We start from the raw sequence: 17,688 nt of genomic DNA, 5'->3' as shown, positions 1-17,688 counted from the left end.
TATGGTGTGTGTGCGTGTTAACATTAATTAATTAAATCCATGTGCCCAATAAATACTCCTGCTCAGATTTGGAAAGAAAAAAAGTTAAAATTATTATCTGATGCCTCAACAGTTATGAAGTCCGAGATCTGAGTGCAGGCCTATCCTCTTTCTGTCTCCAGAAGTTCTTTTGGTGAAGCTCGGGGAGAGAAGGTGGCAAACAACCTTGACAGGATGATAGTGATGTAAGTGTAGCTTCTTTCATTTTAATCACACACTTCTTGAACCCTCCCAGGCCCTCTCCAAGTAGATACCCTTAGCTCTATTTTAAATATCAATAATAAAATAAGACACCATTGTTATTACTCGGACCATCCCCGGGAGAGTGAACAAGTTACTGTTGGTGTTACCGGGAGTCCTGTGGTAGAAATGTGCCTCACATCCTAATTTGGAACCACCAGAATTAGTAGCGGCTGCTAACCCACCCAAACCAGGGAACTGACAACACTGAGCGAAAATACCCCCTTTCTCTGCACAAGATACGACTGGATCTCAAAAATAGAAATGTGTTCTCAGAAATGCCTGCCCACCCCCAAGGCTGGTTGACAAACGATAAATTTCCCAAGATAGCTGCCACGGTTGCTTTTTAATTTCTGTATTTCTTCTATTCCAAAATATGGCCCGTCACACTTTCTGAATTTAGCTTTCTTCAAAGTCCTATGGGCACAAGGAGGGAGGACTCACGACCCTGCAAGGGGATCCCAAGTGGCTCAGTGCCCACAGATGCCAGCCTGCGGATGCACCACAGTGCTTCCCACTGTCATCCCACTCACTGCTGTGAGGAGCACAGCTATTTTTACCTCCCTGGCTGCAGCCCTTTATATTTATTTGAAGGAAGGAAATAAATAAAGGTTTGAGAAGGAAAATGCATAGTCTCAGTTTTCTCTGCTCTGGAGAGGGTTGGTATAGGAGTGGGTGTTGAGGATGGGTCGCTTTTCTTGGCAAGTTGTTGCCAGATCAGGCCTGCCTCAGGCCTGGAACGCCCTGCACTTTCCTCTTTGGGGTCATCCCTGACTGGAAACTTCTTTCTCCCCTACCCCCATCTTTGGAGGTGCCACCATCTCTTTTGATGCTGCCTGGGATGCTGCATCACTCTGCACCCCCTCTCCCCATACCTCCCCGGGGCTCCCACAGTCGAGCATGCGCAGCGCGGCCCATGCAGGCTACAGCATCAGCATCTGCAAGAGCATCAGCATCCGCACCCGAAACCCCATTCGGGCGCGCTCCCGGAGGGTGGGGTGCAGTACCGCGCTGCGCGTCCCCGAGTCTCGCGCCCGCGCTGCGCGTCCCCGTGTCGCTCGCTCCCGTGCGCGCCTCCTCAGCATCCTCAGGCCCGGCAGCAACCCCCGCAGTCACTGGTGCGGCCGCGCCCGCCACTGGGAGGGTGCAGCCGCTGGGGGAGGCTCCAAGTTGGCGAAGCGGCGGGGACCCCCTCTGCGGGCCGCTCTCCGAAAGGCGGAAAGAGCCGAGGAAGGCGCGCCGCCGTCCCCGAGACCCCAACCCCTGACCCCTGCCCGGGGCCGCAGCATGCGCGCCCAGCGGGCGTGACCGGCTCCGCCCGCAGCCGCCCCGCAGCCCAGCCCGGCGCTCTCGCGGGTCACTCGGACCGGCGCCCGGGAGCGATGAGCCATGAAGCCGCCCGGCAGCAGCTCCCGGCGGCCGCCCCTGACGGGCTGCAGCCTGCCCGGCGCCTCCCGCGGCCCCGGCCGCTGCCCCGCCGGCCCGGTGCCGGCCCGCGCGCCGCCCTGCCTCCTGGTCCTCGTCCTTCTCCTGCTGCCTGCGCTCGCCGCCTCGTCCCGGCCCCGGGCCCGGGGGGCCGCTGCGCTCAGCGGTGGGTATGGCCCGTGCCCTTTGCGTTGCCTTCCCCGCGGGGCCCTGGGGAGGAGAGAGAAGGGCACGCAGGTGCGTGTACCCCGGACATGTGGGTCCCCAGCCTGGCCTTGGAGCGCCTCCCTGTCGACCTCTCTCCACCCTTGTCTATCCCAAGCCCAGGTTCATGCTAGTTCACTTTTGGAAGTCCGTTTCTGTTGCATTCACTAAAAGACCCATTCCAGTGACTGTGGGTTCCACCCAGAGGTATTTGGTAGCTCCTGAGTCCTTTAGCGCTCTCTATGTAACTTCCAGTGACAGGAAGATGCAGTGAGCTAGCAAGTTGCTTCTTGCCTTGGGGGACCTTCATATGAATGAGGAGGGGTGGGGGGGGCATGCAATAATAATGGTAAATGCTTGTTCCCTTAAATTTCCCACCAGGTTTAGTCCCTGCTGTTGGAATTAAGGTGAGAGAGGCATACTTTGGGGACCAGAGAATGAAAGTCTCCAAGACACTCTTTACACATGACCTTTGGCTGTGTTTTCCCAAAATGCTTGTCATAATGAGCAATCAGAGTAATACAATGTTGAGCACACTGGTGACTGGAAGTCACTGAAAGCAGAAAGCTGGCCTTGGCAGTAAAAAGAAAGAGTTTGGAAAGTTGCCAGCATCTATAGCCCTTTATGGCAAAACAGTTTTTTTCCTTTTTTTGCTCATCTCAAAGTTAGAAAGAAATGGGAATCATTCATATATATATATATATATATATATATATATATATATATATATATATACACATATATATACATATATATATATGTGTGTGTGTGTGTGTGTGTGTGTATCTCACATATGCATACACACACAGACACACACACATATATTTATTTATTTGAAAGAGTCACTTTACATTTAGTGTCCATGAATTCAGCACCCAAGTTATGTCTGGAGTGTTCTTAGCTCTCAGATGGGGTGATGTTAGGATGGGTACAGTTGAGGGGCTGCATCCTCTGAAGGGGGAGGGGACGAGGATCAGGACCCTTGAGCGTGTTAGTTGCTGACTCTTCTCTAAGCCCATTCTGCCCTCCGACCCTTCACAGTTCAGATGTTCAGATCTAAGAGCAGATGGAAAAGGTACACATGAGTACAGTACACGATTGTATAAGCTTCCCTGGCTACTAACCTACCTATCCAGGCCAAACCACTGTTACAATAACTTGTCTTTTGGTGTCTCCACTTCCTAACTTCTTAGCAATAGAAAACTTTGTTAATGTAATTAATGGAAAGATGCATTTTATAACTTATATATTTACTCGATGTGTATGTGTGTGTTTGTATATATTTGTGCTTCCTGCCCCCCCACCCCCACCCCTAGCTCCGCATTGGAATGAAACTGCAGAAAAAAACCTGGGAGTCCTGGCAGACGAAGACAGCACATTGCAACAGAATAACAGCAGCAGAAATACCAGCTCCAGCAGTGCAGTGCAGAAGGAAATCACACTGCCTTCAAGACTGGTGTATTACATCAACCAGGACTCAGAAAGCCCTTCTCATGTTCTTGACACAAAGGCCAGACACCAACAGAAACACAATAAGGTAGGCAGGAGGCCGAGTATGCCCAACTCGCTGCCATGAAGACTTCTCTTTCCATTTGATTTCCTGCCAGAATCTGATTTCACAAATTTTAGTGCAGCATTTTATTAAGTAAGCAATTAATATGATGGTATAAGAGAAACTAGAGGGAATTAACTTGGGATCGACCAGGACGGGGTTTACTGTTTGTTTCTTTGACTGAAATGGAAACCGAGCATTTTCAGATGTCCTGGGACAAACTGGGTCCCCGTGTCTCTCAGGAATCTAGGTACTAAGCAATAGAGTGAACTTGTTTGCAGTTCTGACTTGTTTCTGGGAGCCTTTATGTAAAGTTGCAGGAATCTACCTCCCAGGAGATAAAAACTCCTGGCAGTCTGTACACAGAAGGCCTCTCTGAGAGGCAGTGTGGCTGTACTTTCCCCAGCAGGCTTTCCTTGCAGAACTTGCATTTGAGTTTACTTTACTTCTTCAGTTGGGCATTGGGGGGCGGGACATTGCTATGATCTGTTGTCAGTAAACAATTCAGCATTTCAAGAGACTATGAAGAACAGAAAACAATGAGTTATATAAGATATAGACCAGTTTTGATTGACATCGTCCTTGGGGACACTCTGCATCCATCTATGGTGAACATTTGTTTTACTTTTAGGTTGGTTGTGAAAGTGTTCTGGAACTTGAGAAAGATACTTAAACAACGACTAAAGTATCTAATGTCCCAAGAGTTTAAAGAATCCGGGCTCCTGGGTCTTATTGTTTGAACCAATGATATTTTGGATCTGAAGCAAGTCTACACAGTGAGGTGGTGGAGACTTCACTCTCTATTAGGCACAGAAAACAGGCTGTTCTCTTTGTGGGCGTGATTTCACTGCACATGTCTGACTTTATGATAATAAGGTTACATATTTCCTTCTGAGCTGTCTCTGTTCAGTTGGCAAGAACAGAAGCTGGTTAAACATGTAGAATTTAGGCAGTGCTTCTGTGGTTTGCATCAGCGTGTGATTGGTTTTCTGAAACAGAGGTAAGGACCATCATGCATCTCCCCATTTCATAAATGGGGAGATAGGGATATAAGGCCTTCACACAACTCTTCTCAAGGCTTAAAGCAGCTATTAGGTTTGAACAGTTAATTGTTACTATTTTTAAAACAAGTGAAGTCCCTGAGAAGAAGCAGCCTTTATACCGAATAACTTCGCTAACCTCGTTAACCTTCTTTGTGTGATTTTGAAGGGGTTGTTGTCCACCATGGCTGAGACTATGAGCTTCTCCTCTAGCAGGCCTTTTGCCCAGAAGGCTTTCTGTGACTTAGTGGAGTAACTAATACTTCATGTCTTAAGGATAGAAGGAATGGATGTTGTCTTTAGGAAGAGATGCCCAAGGCCCCCTTGATCACATGCAGTGAGGACTAGCTAGTTTCCTTTATGAGTGATCCCTATGCTAAGTTGGGGATGGGTTGTGATACTTGTTTATAACTCTAGGGCCTTTGCACAGGGTGCTGGAGGAAACCCAAAGCTGCCTCAAAGCCTGCTTTAAGGAAGGTCTAAGCCCTCCACACTGAGATCTAAAAGAGATTTCAGTAAAACTTCTTTTTAATTTAGGTGTTGGATGTTATGACTAATGCTTGTCCTATGGTCTAGCCTTAGATGGCTGCTTTGTTTGTGGGCGTGATTCACTGTATATGTCTGACTTTATGATAATAAGGTCTTTTGACCTTTTATCTGACATGTGAAAGAATGGATTTCTCCTGTAGAGTACTGGCTTGCTGTTGGAGTGACTAAGTTTCTTGACTCTCCTCACCCTGGTAGCCTGGTTTCATTTCTACTTTTGAAAAGAGTGTTTAGACAGAAATGATATTTGAAAGTCTTTTTTTTCTTATTATTAACTTAATTCAATAAACATCTGTTGTATATTTCTCATACACAAAGCTGTATGGTAAAGGTTCACAGCTAAGAGATCACAGGGGTCACAAGGATGAAAAAGTCATATTTATTCTTCAGGAGACACAGAGATGACATAAGCAAGATTCTGAGGCAAGCTGGGTTAGATTTTATAGTACCAATCTGATTCGGTGGTGCTCTGACTTTTCCTTTTGTGGTCTTTGAGTTCCTCTTCCCCTGTGTCTTTAAGCTTCTGTGAATTGGTCAGTAGGACGTGTTTCAAGTCTTCCACTGGCTTTTAGGATGACTTGCTTAATAGCAGACACACTTACCAGCTCAGCTGCTTTACAGAAGTTACAATGAGAAAGTACAGAATTCCCCCATCCTTGCTTTTTTTTTTTTTTTTTTTAAAGAACTTTTGATTTTAATATCTATGTACTTGGACCTTTCCTTGTACTGGTTCTGCTGCATGCAAGCACATTTTAATGAGTGCCTTAGAAATGCTGAATCACTGTGGCTCTCTCATGGATCCCTGTGATTGGGGGCAGATCTGGAATGGGACATTTCCAAATCTAGGTTGCAAGGCCATGCTCCACATTTTTGTCTGAAGAGGTTTTATAATCTTGTGTGTGCATGGGTCCTTCATACTTACCAGTCATGAAAGTTAAAATGCGTATTAACTCTTTCATAAAGGGGAAGTTTGAAAGCTGGAAGTCTGGTGCACCTCTGTATATAACATTGGTTTTGAAAGCTTTAGTATTTCTTTGTTAAGGAATGCTTTGGAATTTTGCAGGTTAGTTTTTTTTTTTTTCTTCTTTATTTTCCTTTGGATCTGTCGATTTAACACAAATTAGGATTATTTGGGCAGAGAAATCTCAGCTGAGGAAGTGCTTTAATCAGATGGCCTGCACACAAATCTTGTGGACACCTTTTTGATTAACAATTGGTGTGGGAGGTCCCAGCTTCCTTTGGTCAGTGTTACCCTGGGCTGATGGTCCTGGGTTGAATGAGAAAGCAAGCAGAGCAGACTATGGGGGGAAAAAGTCAGTAAATAGCACTTCTCCACGGGTCTTTACCTCAGTTCCTGTCTCCAGGTTCCTGCTTTGAGCTCCTACTCTGATTTCTTTCAGTGATAGATCATGATCAGGCCTTAGCTTAGATTGTGATTGGCATCTGAAGTCTTGTGGGATTCAGCCTTCAACCTGTGAGATCTAACACTGTTTTCAGGTGGATAGTGTCTGAACGAAATTGAATTAGAGGACCTGGTTTGTTCATCATGAAGAATCCTCATATTGTTTGGTGTGTGGGAAAGAAGGCCTGGACAACTCATGTCAACAGTGTTGTGTTTGAGTGTCGAGTGAGAATGAAGATGGAAGAAGAGCTTTGCATTTTTTATGTGTGTTTAATATCAAGACTTGCCAATCTTTATGAGTCTATGTGCCATTATATGATTATTATATATAACGGTGTATCACCAATGCTGTATACCAACAAAATGGACAACGGACACGAACAGCAGAAATAATTAGACTCATTTGTTCTTTATTGATTCACTCCCCTTTAAGATGACACTAGGCAGTCTTTCCCCAAGAACGTTGATCAAAATTTACTTGTCTTTTACGTGGTCTCCCGTCTGATTGGGAAGGAATGGGAGAGGGGACATGAGGCACAGTTTAGGGTCAAGGGAAGGTGACCCAGATATCATCGGAGTCACCCAAACAAATTACCCCTTGTCACAACTGACTTTTAGGTAAATAGGCTACTCCCTAGGCCCACAATTCCAGGTTAAAGAGAGAAAAGGGAGAGTTTAGTAAAGTTAGTTTCTTTCTTTCTGGTGCTGAGAGCTGAATCCAGAAATGCGTGTGCTGAACATATATCTACCACAGAGGTGCATGTCAACTGTAAGTGAATTTGGACCAAAGAGATTATGCGTTTGAGTTGATTCCAGGGTAAGGCTGGTTTCTCAGTTCCTGATTTTCTAGAAGCCAGAAGCGCCATTTTCTTTAGTATGGGAACAACAGAAAGAGCAGTATGGGATACGGAAGTTCCCAGGATTTCTCCTACAAGATGTTCTTATACATTTTTAGAAGTCTGGAATATATGTTTTTATGATCCTTATTTATTAAGAGGAAGTCTCATTATTGTAGGCCATGGTACATCCATATGTAAATCAATATTTAGAAAGAATTTAGTGATTGCTATACATTTCATGCTAATGATCATACTGAAATTACAAAGAAATAGCCTACAAATTCTTCTAGATATTTTTGGATCATCAGTGGTGGCAATTTTAGTCTTGAGTTTTAGCATTGTGTAAGTTGCTAAACTTGCTTATACTTTTTAAACTTGCAAAAACACCTATATAGTGACCCCTGCCTCACTGGCAGTTTTTCTTTTAGGCATTTCAGTTAACACATAATTTGTGAATAAGAAGAAGGATGAATACAGTACACTAGGTACTTGAGAGTCCAGGGATGGGAGTGTGGCTACTGAGAAAAAAAGAGCCCTCCGTACTTCCTAGAAATATAGTGACCAAGGTTCATTTTAGATGCAGCAGTTGGGATTTACCATTGGTGTCTTCAAACAGGACTAACAGCTAGAAAGCTGCAGACAGAGTCAGGGTTGAATCCACCTCTTTCCAGGGTAGAGCCCTTGATGGGGAGGGAGTGTCAGAAGGAGAAGTGGGAGGCTGTACAGACAGGAGACAGATGCAGGGGTTTGATTTATCCCATGTCATGGGGTGAGTCATAGGAGGGGGCTCAGGAAATGGGCATGGTTTTGAACTCCAATCCTGTGGCTTACAGAATGCTTACTTTCTGAAGGGAGTTTGGGGGGGGGGTGGGAAGGGCACAGACAAGCATACTAACAACACCAGCCCATTAATTAGAAGCGTTGACAAGTGCTTGGAGAAGATAAAAGAACAGAACATGGTACAGAGTAGTCGTCTCCTTTGAAGGGCAGTGTGGGCCTAGACCCTGGGCGTGACAAGAAGTAGCTCCTATCTATAGAAGGTGGGGGCCATACTTAAGGATAGGAGAAAAGGCTGGAGAAAGATAACAGTGCTTAGTCGGCGCTCTCTCCTGGTGGAGAGTGAGAATCAAGGTGGTGTGGTGTGCCATTCCCCTCTGTGCCATTATCAGCTGTTGGAACAGAAGGTGGTAGACAGGCAGAGGAGGGATTAATCTTGGATCGAGGAAAGCAGAGAGAAGAAAGAACTGGGCTGGCCCACCAATCCTATTTTTCTTACACTGTACTTTGAACCTGTTCTAGACAATTTTGTGTTGGAAATGCTATTCTCAAACTCATACATCAGTGGTATGTGGTGCTGGAGTCCTTGGGAAGTAGGTTTGGAGGATGTCATGATGGGAGAGGCCCCATGATGTCATCAATAGCTTTATATGAAGAGCAAGAGAGACTCTGGCTAGAACATTTGGTTTGCCATGGGATGTCCTCAGCCTGCTCATGTTATATCAACAAGGTCTTCACTCGCTAGTGCCATGATGGGGAGGCTTTGCAGCCACCAGAATCACAAGCTAAGTGCACCTGTGCTTTTTTTAAGTCATCTAGTCTGCAGTATTCAGTTACAGCAACAGACAACAGACTGAAGCATTCTCCTGCCTCAGTTGTGCCCCGCCCCCCCTTTTTTTTTTTGGAGACAAGGTTTCTCTGTGTAAGCCTGGCTGTCCTGGGACTCACTCTGTAGACCAGGCTGGCCTCGAACTCAGAAATCCGCCTGCCTCTGCCTCCCAAGTGCTGGGATTAAAGGCGTGCGCCACCACTGCCCAGCAGTTGTACCCTTCTTAATTTCCTTTGCTTTCTTGGTGTCTTTGGGTACTAGTCTTTGATTCTTTCTTTATCAAGTCTAGACCATTGTTTTGTTTTGTTTTTTAAAATCAGCTTGAGTAGCTCAGAACTGAGCCATGCTGTTGAAAGTCTGGCCTCACTGTGTGTTCCTGAACAATGCTTCCTGCTCAGGGCCTGCCTCATTCTTGCCAACTCTATAACTGCTGGTATCATCTTGCCTTTACTTCTTGGGGTTGTTAGTAGCCCATTGCCCCTTTCTTCTGCCAGTCAGAAAACAAGCCAGGACTCTTTGTCTGGTGGCATTGCCCAGATTTAGTGGCTTCAGCCAGTGCACAATAGTTGTATTTCAAGGAGAGAGCTGTCCTCACTGTCCCTCTTTTTCTCACTGGGACTGCTGTACCTCAGCATGGAAGAGTGAACTTGGGGAGTCATCTGTGACTCTTCTTTCCTGCATTTCCTGCCTATAAATAGTCACTTACCAAGTCTTGATGCTGCTCCCTGAATCCACCCCCTCCTCTCTCCGCCTCTGTCAATCCATCAGTCCCACCGCTGACAGATTAATCTTACCGGAACACTTATTTCATCATGTGACTCCCTTTCTCCACATGCAACAAGCATAACTTGAGCTAGATAAGTTTTCCTCAGGCAGAGCACAGGCGGTGCACCTCTGCTTCTCTCCTACCCCAGAGAGCCACTGTGGTCTTTCTCATCCAATATTCTTCTGGGTCTGTTTGTCCAAGGGTCGGTCCACGTATGGGGGGAAGTCTGTGGGCATGATTTCATCCATATCTGTCCATACTATGAGGCTACTTTCAGAAAACCCTTGTGCTCCATGGAAAGAAGCGAATTTATCACTAAGGTGTCCTGAGGCTTTGAGGTCCAAGTTCCATTAAATTTCTACTTAGTTGAGAGGGTCTTGTCATATCCATCTTTAAGACCTGAATAATTAGTTGCTCCTAAGGTTTGAGTCTTCAGAATAAATTGTTTTCCTTTCAAGAAAGTACATAAAGCACAAAGTCCGTAATCATAAAGTTTTACTCACTCAAAGTATTTCGTTCTCAGTGAACGAAGGTTCTCTCTGGGAACTTTAGCACAATTTAGTGAAGACTCAGTCAAAGTCAGGGTTCTGTAGTGTTCTCAGGGAGTCTTTGTGCTTAGAATTTATGTGTATTTAGTACAACTTTAATTGAGTTTAATGCTAGTAATCCTATTATTAAAGGGATAGATTTATCCCTAGTTATCATATTTTATTTGGAGTCATGATCTCGAGAAACAGTGCAGCTCACCCGTGTCAGGGCAAACAGAAGTCTCTGTCTCTGGGATCCCCCCCCCCCGGGGCAGCTGGGAGCTTCCTCAGTTTCTCAAACAAAGTTTTGTTGATATCTTCTTTGGCCAAAGAGTGGACAGAAGCACGTTTCCTCCTCTGGAAATTTCCTCCACTTGGAATTCTTCTATGATGCGGTGCACTCATTTGTTAATGAGACCAACCTAAACAGTAAATGTTTCCTAAGGGTTTGAAATGAGGAGGATGGCACTGAGCAGATCCCCTCCACATAATAGACACTAATTGCAGAGCAGTTAAGTCTTAGTAGGCTGTTATGGAGAAGTATGAACAGGCCAGGCGCTATATTGCTCTTGGGCTTAAATCTTTGATTACACAGAGGGGCCCGCTCATCTCTTAGCTCTGTGGCAGTGTCCTGTCGAGGGACTGGTCTGGTTAAGCTTTAGATCCTAGGTGGATAGTGGCTATCAGGAGATCACATGCTCCTGGACTTCCTCCTTCTGCCCGATGGGATTAAAGGTACTTTTAGGAGTAGTCTGACCTAAGCATGGGCACAAGCTGATCAAGAGAAACAAATAGACAAACAACACACAAAACAAACAAAGCAAACCAAGTCAAATCAACAACAGCAACAAAAACAACCTGAAACAAGATAAAAGCAAACTACACCTCTCCTAGAGGGCTGGAGGTGTAGGGCAGCTCTGGAGTCTTTGCCTAGTATTTGCAAAGCTTTGGGTCTGATCTCTTAGATCACTGGAGAGGAATACTAGAGAGGCGAATAAAGAAGGAACAGGAGAGGCACTGGCTTGATTCTTTTGAGTGTCTGCTGAGTTCCAGGATCTCCCTGGAGCTTGCTTTCCTTCAATATGGGCATGTAAAAACTCCCATGGTAAGTTGCAGTCTGGTGCACTTAATTGGGTGTTTTGTGCTGTGTTGTGTCACAGGCCTGCCAGTACCTACGGAAGCAGCACTGCAGACGGGTTCCACCTACACTATAAATCAAGCCACGTGTAGACAAGTCTTTCCCTCATGTGTCTCCCAGCTCTTTACTTCTTTATCTCTCTCCACCTCCCAGTTCCCTCCCTCCCTCCCTCCCTCCCTCCCTTTCCTTTTTTTATTTCTTAAATTTGTGAGCCAAGTTTATATTATGAGACTCAGGCTAGCCTTGAACTCACAATATAGCCCAAGCTAGCCTGAAACTTAAGATACTATTGCCTCAGGCTGGTGAGATGGCTCAGTGGTTAAGAGCACTGACTGCTCTTCCAGAGGTCCTGAGTTCAATTCCCAGCAACCACATGGTGGCTCACAACCATCCATAATGAGATCTGATGCCCTCATATGGGTGTCTGAAGACAGCTACAGTGTATTTACATAAAATAAATAAATAAATTCTTAAAAAAAAAAAAAAAGATGCTATTGCCTCAGCCACCCAAATATTGGGATTGCAGGTGTGTCCCACCATGCCTGACTTTTTTTTTTTTTTTTTTTTTTTGAGACAGGGTTTCTCTGTGTAGTCCTGTAGTCCTGGCTGCCTGGCTGTGCTGGAACTCACTCTGTAGACCAGGCTGGCCTCGAACTCAGAAATCTCTCTGCCTCTGCCTCTGCCTCTGCCTCTGCCTCTGCCTCTGCCTCTGCCTCTGCCTCTGCCTCTGCCTCTGCCTCTGCCTCTGCCTCTGCCTCTGCCTCTGCCTCTGCCTCTGCCTCTGCCTCTGCCTCTGCCTCTGCCTCTGCCTCTGCCTCTGCCTCTGCCTCTGCCTCTGCCTCTGCCTCTGCCTCTGCCTCTGCCTCTGCCTCTGCCTCTGCCTCTGCCTCTGCCTCTGCCTCTGCCTCTGCCTCTGCCTCTGCCTCTGCCTCTGCCTCTGCCTCTGCCTCTGCCTCTGCCTCTGCCTCTGCCTCTGCCTCTGCCTCTGCCTCTGCCTCTGCCTCTGCCTCTGCCTCTGCCTCTGCCTCTGCCTCTGCCTCTGCCTCTGCCTCTGCCTCTGCCTCTGCCTCTGCCTCTGCCTCTGCCTCTGCCTCTGCCTCTGCCTCTGCCTCTGCCTCTGCCTCTGCCTCTGCCTCTGCCTCTGCCTCTGCCTCTGCCTCTGCCTCTGCCTCTGCCTCTGCCTCTGCCTCTGCCTCTGCCTCTGCCTCTGCCTCTGCCTCTGCCTCTGCCTCTGCCTCTGCCTCTGCCTCTGCCTCTGCCTCTGCCTCTGCCTCTGCCTCTGCCTCTGCCTCTGCCTCTGCCTCTGCCTCTGCCTCTGCCTCTGCCTCTGCCTCTGCCTCTGCCTCTGCCTCTGCCTCTGCCTCTGCCTCTGCCTCTGCCTCTGCCTCTGCCTCTGCCTCTGCCTCTGCCTCTGCCTCTGCCTCTGCCTCTGCCTCTGCCTCTGCCTCTGCCTCTGCCTCTGCCTCTGCCTCTGCCTCTGCCTCTGCCTCTGCCTCTGCCTCTGCCTCTGCCTCTGCCTCTGCCTCTGCCTCTGCCTCTGCCTCTGCCTCTGCCTCTGCCTCTGCCTCTGCCTCTGCCTCTGCCTCTGCCTCTGCCTCTGCCTCTGCCTCTGCCTCTGCCTCTGCCTCTGCCTCTGCCTCTGCCTCTGCCTCTGCCTCTGCCTCTGCCTCTGCCTCTGCCTCTGCCTCTGCCTCTGCCTCTGCCTCTGCCTCTGCCTCTGCCTCTGCCTCTGCCTCTGCCTCTGCCTCTGCCTCTGCCTCTGCCTCTGCCTCTGCCTCTGCCTCTGCCTCTGCCTCTGCCTCTGCCTCTGCCTCTCTGCCTCTGCCTCTGCCTCTGCCTCTGCCTCTGCCTCTGCCTCTCTGCCTCTGCCTCTGCCTCTGCCTCTGCCTCTGCCTCTGCCTCTGCCTCTGCCTCTGCCTCTGCCTCTGCCTCTGCCTCTGCCTCAGTGTTGGGATTAAAGGTGTGCGCCACCACTGCCGGCCCTGACATCTTTTCTTATTTGCCTTTAATCTTATTTTTTTTTTCTATCAGATTTTCCTTCCTTATAGAGAGAGTGGGGTGGGTAGAGTTGTGTTTTCCAAAGTGTATGTCAGACATTTGACTCATTTTAGGAGTAACTTCTTTTCTTGGAAAAGTATTCTTGTATACTTTGTAGGAGCTTACAGCTCAAAGAGGTGGGCGTCTGAAACAAGCTGATTTAACAAGATTTGGTAAAGCCACCCTTTATTTTATTTTATTTTATTTTATTTTATTTTATTTTATTTTATTTTTAGTAGCTAAGGGGGAAAGATGGCAGTGCTCCCAATTTAGACCATTTGTCAGCACATGGAATGTAGCTTAACCAGGGACTCAAAATGAAGATGGGATTTCAACTCAAAGCAAGGAAGTGGCCATTTAATGACCTGGTATATCTGTTTATGTGCGGAACATATGTGATTATAAAATATTTGGCCATTGTCGTGCTTTGAATATGAAATGCCCCCCCCCCCCCAGGCTAGTGGGTTAATGGCTTAATCCCCAGCTGGTGTTACTATTTTAGGATGATGGAGGTGGGGCCTGGCTGGGGGAAGTAGATCTTCCGGGGCTTGCTTTCACCCTGCTGTTTCCTGGCCACCATGAAGTGAGCAGTGTTTGCCACATGGCCCCTGAGGAGCCAGCTGACTATGGGCAGAAACCTCAGAAAGCAGGAGCTAAAGGGCCCTTCCTTTCTTAGGTCACATTCCTTGTGTGTTTGTCAGAACCCTGTGAAGAGGGCTGTTGAGGATATCAGAGAAGTTTGTCTGCTCTTGCTGCCCTTGCTGCTGCTGAGCAATGAGTGGTTGAGGGTTTTCAGAGTCATCTTGGTTTGAGCTGCAGATGAGTTCAATCCATGTCAGATGGAAGAAGGCAGAAGGGTTGAGCCAGATTTGGGGTCACAGACTTACATCAGGTCTCGGGAAGCTTGTGGTAGGATCCTGAGAAGGAGGAAGTACAGAAGGGTGTGCACGATGCTTGATGAATTATCTGTGGCCCTTGCGGAGCCATGCTGACAGCTAGAGTTGATTGCCCTAAACCTTTGTTGATACCCAGAACATTTGGAAAGCAGGCATTTTAGTGAGTTGTAAGGCGAACCTTTTCTTACTTTCTTGGCAGTACAGGAACGAAACCCAAGGACTATGTGTGCCAAGCCAGTGAGCACACAACTGCTATGTCCCCAGCCCCAGGGTGCGCTTTTTTCCTCCCCCTTGAGGGCATTGGTAAAGCCTTTCCATACTTGTGCTCTGAATAACACAGATCTTAAGATTGTTTTCCCAAGAACTGTCCCAGTTAGCAAACTCATCCAGTTTTCTTCCCTCCCTCCAATTCTCCCAATGAGGCCAAACCCAAGAACAACATTGATTTGGCATTGGAAGTTCTCTGGTTTGGAAATAGACAGGATGAGACCATGGCAGATAGAATGTGTCTACATCTTCCACTTAGAAAGACCCCAACAGGACAAGAATATCAGATACACAGTTTGCTTTCATTTTCACACTGGGATACAATCGAACAGGCCATGGCCAGCATGTAAAATCTGTGCGCACGCAGGTTTGCCAGAAGAGCTGGCACCCTGATTCTCCTCTGCTTATAAATGATGGCTTTGTGGTGAGTTCTCACTAATTACTTTGCTAATTGCTGTAGGCTGTCCTGTGTGACACAGTGGCCTTTCATCTCTGCAGAATGTTCATACAACAGCTAGCCACATTCATCTCTGTTGGGCTGTGTGAACACCATTGCTTGTCCCCTTCAGAACCAGTGGGACACTCAAATGATGCCATTGTATTGGTTTTTGTTTCCTAATGGTGTGCAAAATTGTTTTCAGAAATGGTTAATCATAATCATTATTCCTTTCCCTTATAATTAATCTTAATATATATTGTTTTCTTTTTTAAGATTATTTATTTATATAAGTACACTGTAAGTATCTTCAGACACATCAGAAGAGGACATCAGATCCCATTACAGATGGTTGTGAGCCACCATGTGGTTGCTGGGAATTGAACTCAGGACCTCTGGAAGAGCGGTCAGTGCTCTTAACCGCTAAGCTGTCTCTCCAGCACTATTGTTTTCATTTTATTTATTCTTACATTTGAGTGGCATTTATCCTCTCAAGACCTACTGAAGCATTTAATACTGTTGCTCAAGCAGTATATTCATAAACTATCCTGCTCCTTCTCACATTCTCTTCATAATTACCTCTAAATATGCCTTCTATTTTTAGAAAATAAATTCTTTATGCATAACTAAAGTCTAAAAATCTGCCTACCAGAAATTGTAAGTTTGTCTTTTCATTTAAGTTTCCCGAAGTTTGTGGATTCCCCTGGGATGTTTCTACATCCTAATGTTAAAAGTTTATGTGCTAACCTGACTCACTGTTAGGAGACTCTTGCTTGCTGTGTAGTGTCTTGGAATCTTGGACCCTTTCTAGAAGGCTATTCTCACCATAGTTTTGAAGACTCTTATCTTTTTGTTTCTGTTTTGACATATGATAGACAACCCAGGCTTACCATGTTCAAAATGGAGCTTTTAATCCACACATCTCCTATCCCAGCATGCCCCTCGTGGGTAATGGGAACATCATCTTCCAGATAGCTGCTCAGGCTAAGAGCCTCCTCCCATTCTTTCTCCTACAGCGTCACTGCAAGTCATCAAGTCTCATTCAGAAGCTGATCATTTCTCGCTGCTGCTGCCCGGCTGGTTTAATGCGCCATCACCTCTCCCTTGCATTGTCCCATCAGTTCCTTTTCTTTTCTTGTCCCTCTGTCTTCTCTCCAGTCTTGTCATTTCTGCATGCACCAGGCAAAATAATCCTGCTAAATTCCTATTTGGATTATTCAACTTAAAAAAACAAAAACAAAAACAAAAACAAAAAAACCTCCGAGAAGAGCTTCTCATCTTCTCAGAGTGATCTCCACTCTTCTAATCATAATGCTGTGGTCACTAAAGGAAATTAGGCTGTTACTATTAGTGTTGGACAGATACAAGTGCTCTTCATGTTACATCTATGAACATATAACTTAGAGAAAAATGAATAAGATTTAAATGCTAGATCTACAAGTGATTTGAAATATAATAAGCTATACTTTATAGAATTCATTTTCTCACAGAAATTAATTCAAATAATTTAATTCTGTTTGTTAAAAATTAAAATGTATACTAAAATAGCTAGCCTATGTACTTTGATTAGTTTACATTTTAATCAAAAGTTTTTATTTTCCTAGCTTAAAATCCTAGACCATGCAATTAAAATGAGTTTTTTTTTTAAATGTTAGCAATAGAAGACAAACATATCATTTCAGTACACTCACTGATGTTGTGACACATTAAGGGGGCATAGGTCTCTGTCCAGAAGTGCTTGTGTGGGTCAGAGGCTTGTGCAGACTATTCTCACCATAGGAAAAGTTGATGCTTCTGGGTTCAGCCAAGGGAGGGGCTGTTCTGTGGTACAATGAGGATGATGATTTTTAGTTTCATAGAAAGGGACACTTTCTTACTTCTTGGTATCTACAGCCCAAAATGGGAAACTCTGTAGTGAGGTCAGGAGTCTTCACAGGATTTTGGGGGTAGGGCTCTTATGGAAATATCGGTTATACAGCCTTTGGACTTCCTGGCAGGGAAGAGAGGACAAAGCACTGTATAATTGTTTTATAGCAAAGACCTTGTGTTACATTCTCACCAGTACTGTCTATCCTTGCCAGTACTTGCTATCTTCAGCTTTTTAATATCGAAGGATCCTCAGAGATGCCAAGTGATAAGTCCTTGAGGCTTTGATTTTATTGCCTCAGTGTTGCTAAGGTTGAATACTTTTTTAATATTCTCATTGATGACAAATGTATTTTCTCTTGAGAAGTTGCCTATTCAATCTTTCCCCCTTTCTGTTTGTTTTCTGTTGTTGAGCTGTTAGAGATTGTTCACACATTCTGAGTCTAAATCTCCAATCTCTTGACGTGCAATATTTTCTCCTATCCTATGTGGACTTTTTCATTCTGTTGCCATTCCTGTCCCCTCTCATAATAGGCAAGGGTTCTACCATCTCTCTTCCTCCTTTTCATTTAGAGACAAGACAGTTCGCCTTGAACTCACTCTGTAGCCCAAGTTGGCCTCAGACTTCAACCTCTCTGCCTTAGCCTCCTGCGCCTAGCTAGGATTATGGGCCTGTGCGACCAGCCTGACGCTGATGTTAATGTACAAAAGTTTAGCATTCTTTTATGGTGTCTCATTTAGTTTTTCTTTTTGTTGCTCATGCTTTTAGTGTCATATTCACGAAGTCATCACCAAGTCCTGTGTTACGAGGCTTTCCCTTCATGTCTTTTTTCCTACTCCCATGTTTTCTTCTGCAAGTTTA

At 45.9% G+C, this 17,688-nt stretch overlaps 1 protein-coding gene across 3 annotated transcripts in view; it reads left to right on the top strand.

Annotated features, from left to right (window-relative positions):
• The first annotated feature begins 1,534 nt into the window (after positions 1 to 1,534).
• Adam23 (ADAM metallopeptidase domain 23) overlaps positions 1,535 to 17,688 on the top strand; it is a 146,701-nt gene continuing 130,547 nt past the window's right edge. For all 3 annotated transcript variants that reach the window (XM_034497554.2, XM_034497553.2, XM_034497555.2), the window contains exons 1-2: positions 1,535 to 1,870; positions 3,225 to 3,445. In XM_034497554.2, the coding sequence (XP_034353445.1) occupies positions 1,669 to 1,870; positions 3,225 to 3,445 (423 nt within the window). In that variant the 5' untranslated portion in view covers positions 1,535 to 1,668. The remainder of the gene's footprint in view (positions 1,871 to 3,224; positions 3,446 to 17,688) is intronic.

Source organism: Arvicanthis niloticus, chromosome 3 (assembly GCF_011762505.2).
Source record: "Arvicanthis niloticus isolate mArvNil1 chromosome 3, mArvNil1.pat.X, whole genome shotgun sequence".
NCBI classification, from domain to species: Eukaryota; Metazoa; Chordata; class Mammalia; order Rodentia; family Muridae; genus Arvicanthis; species Arvicanthis niloticus.
This window is presented reverse-complemented; position numbering and strand designations above follow the sequence as displayed.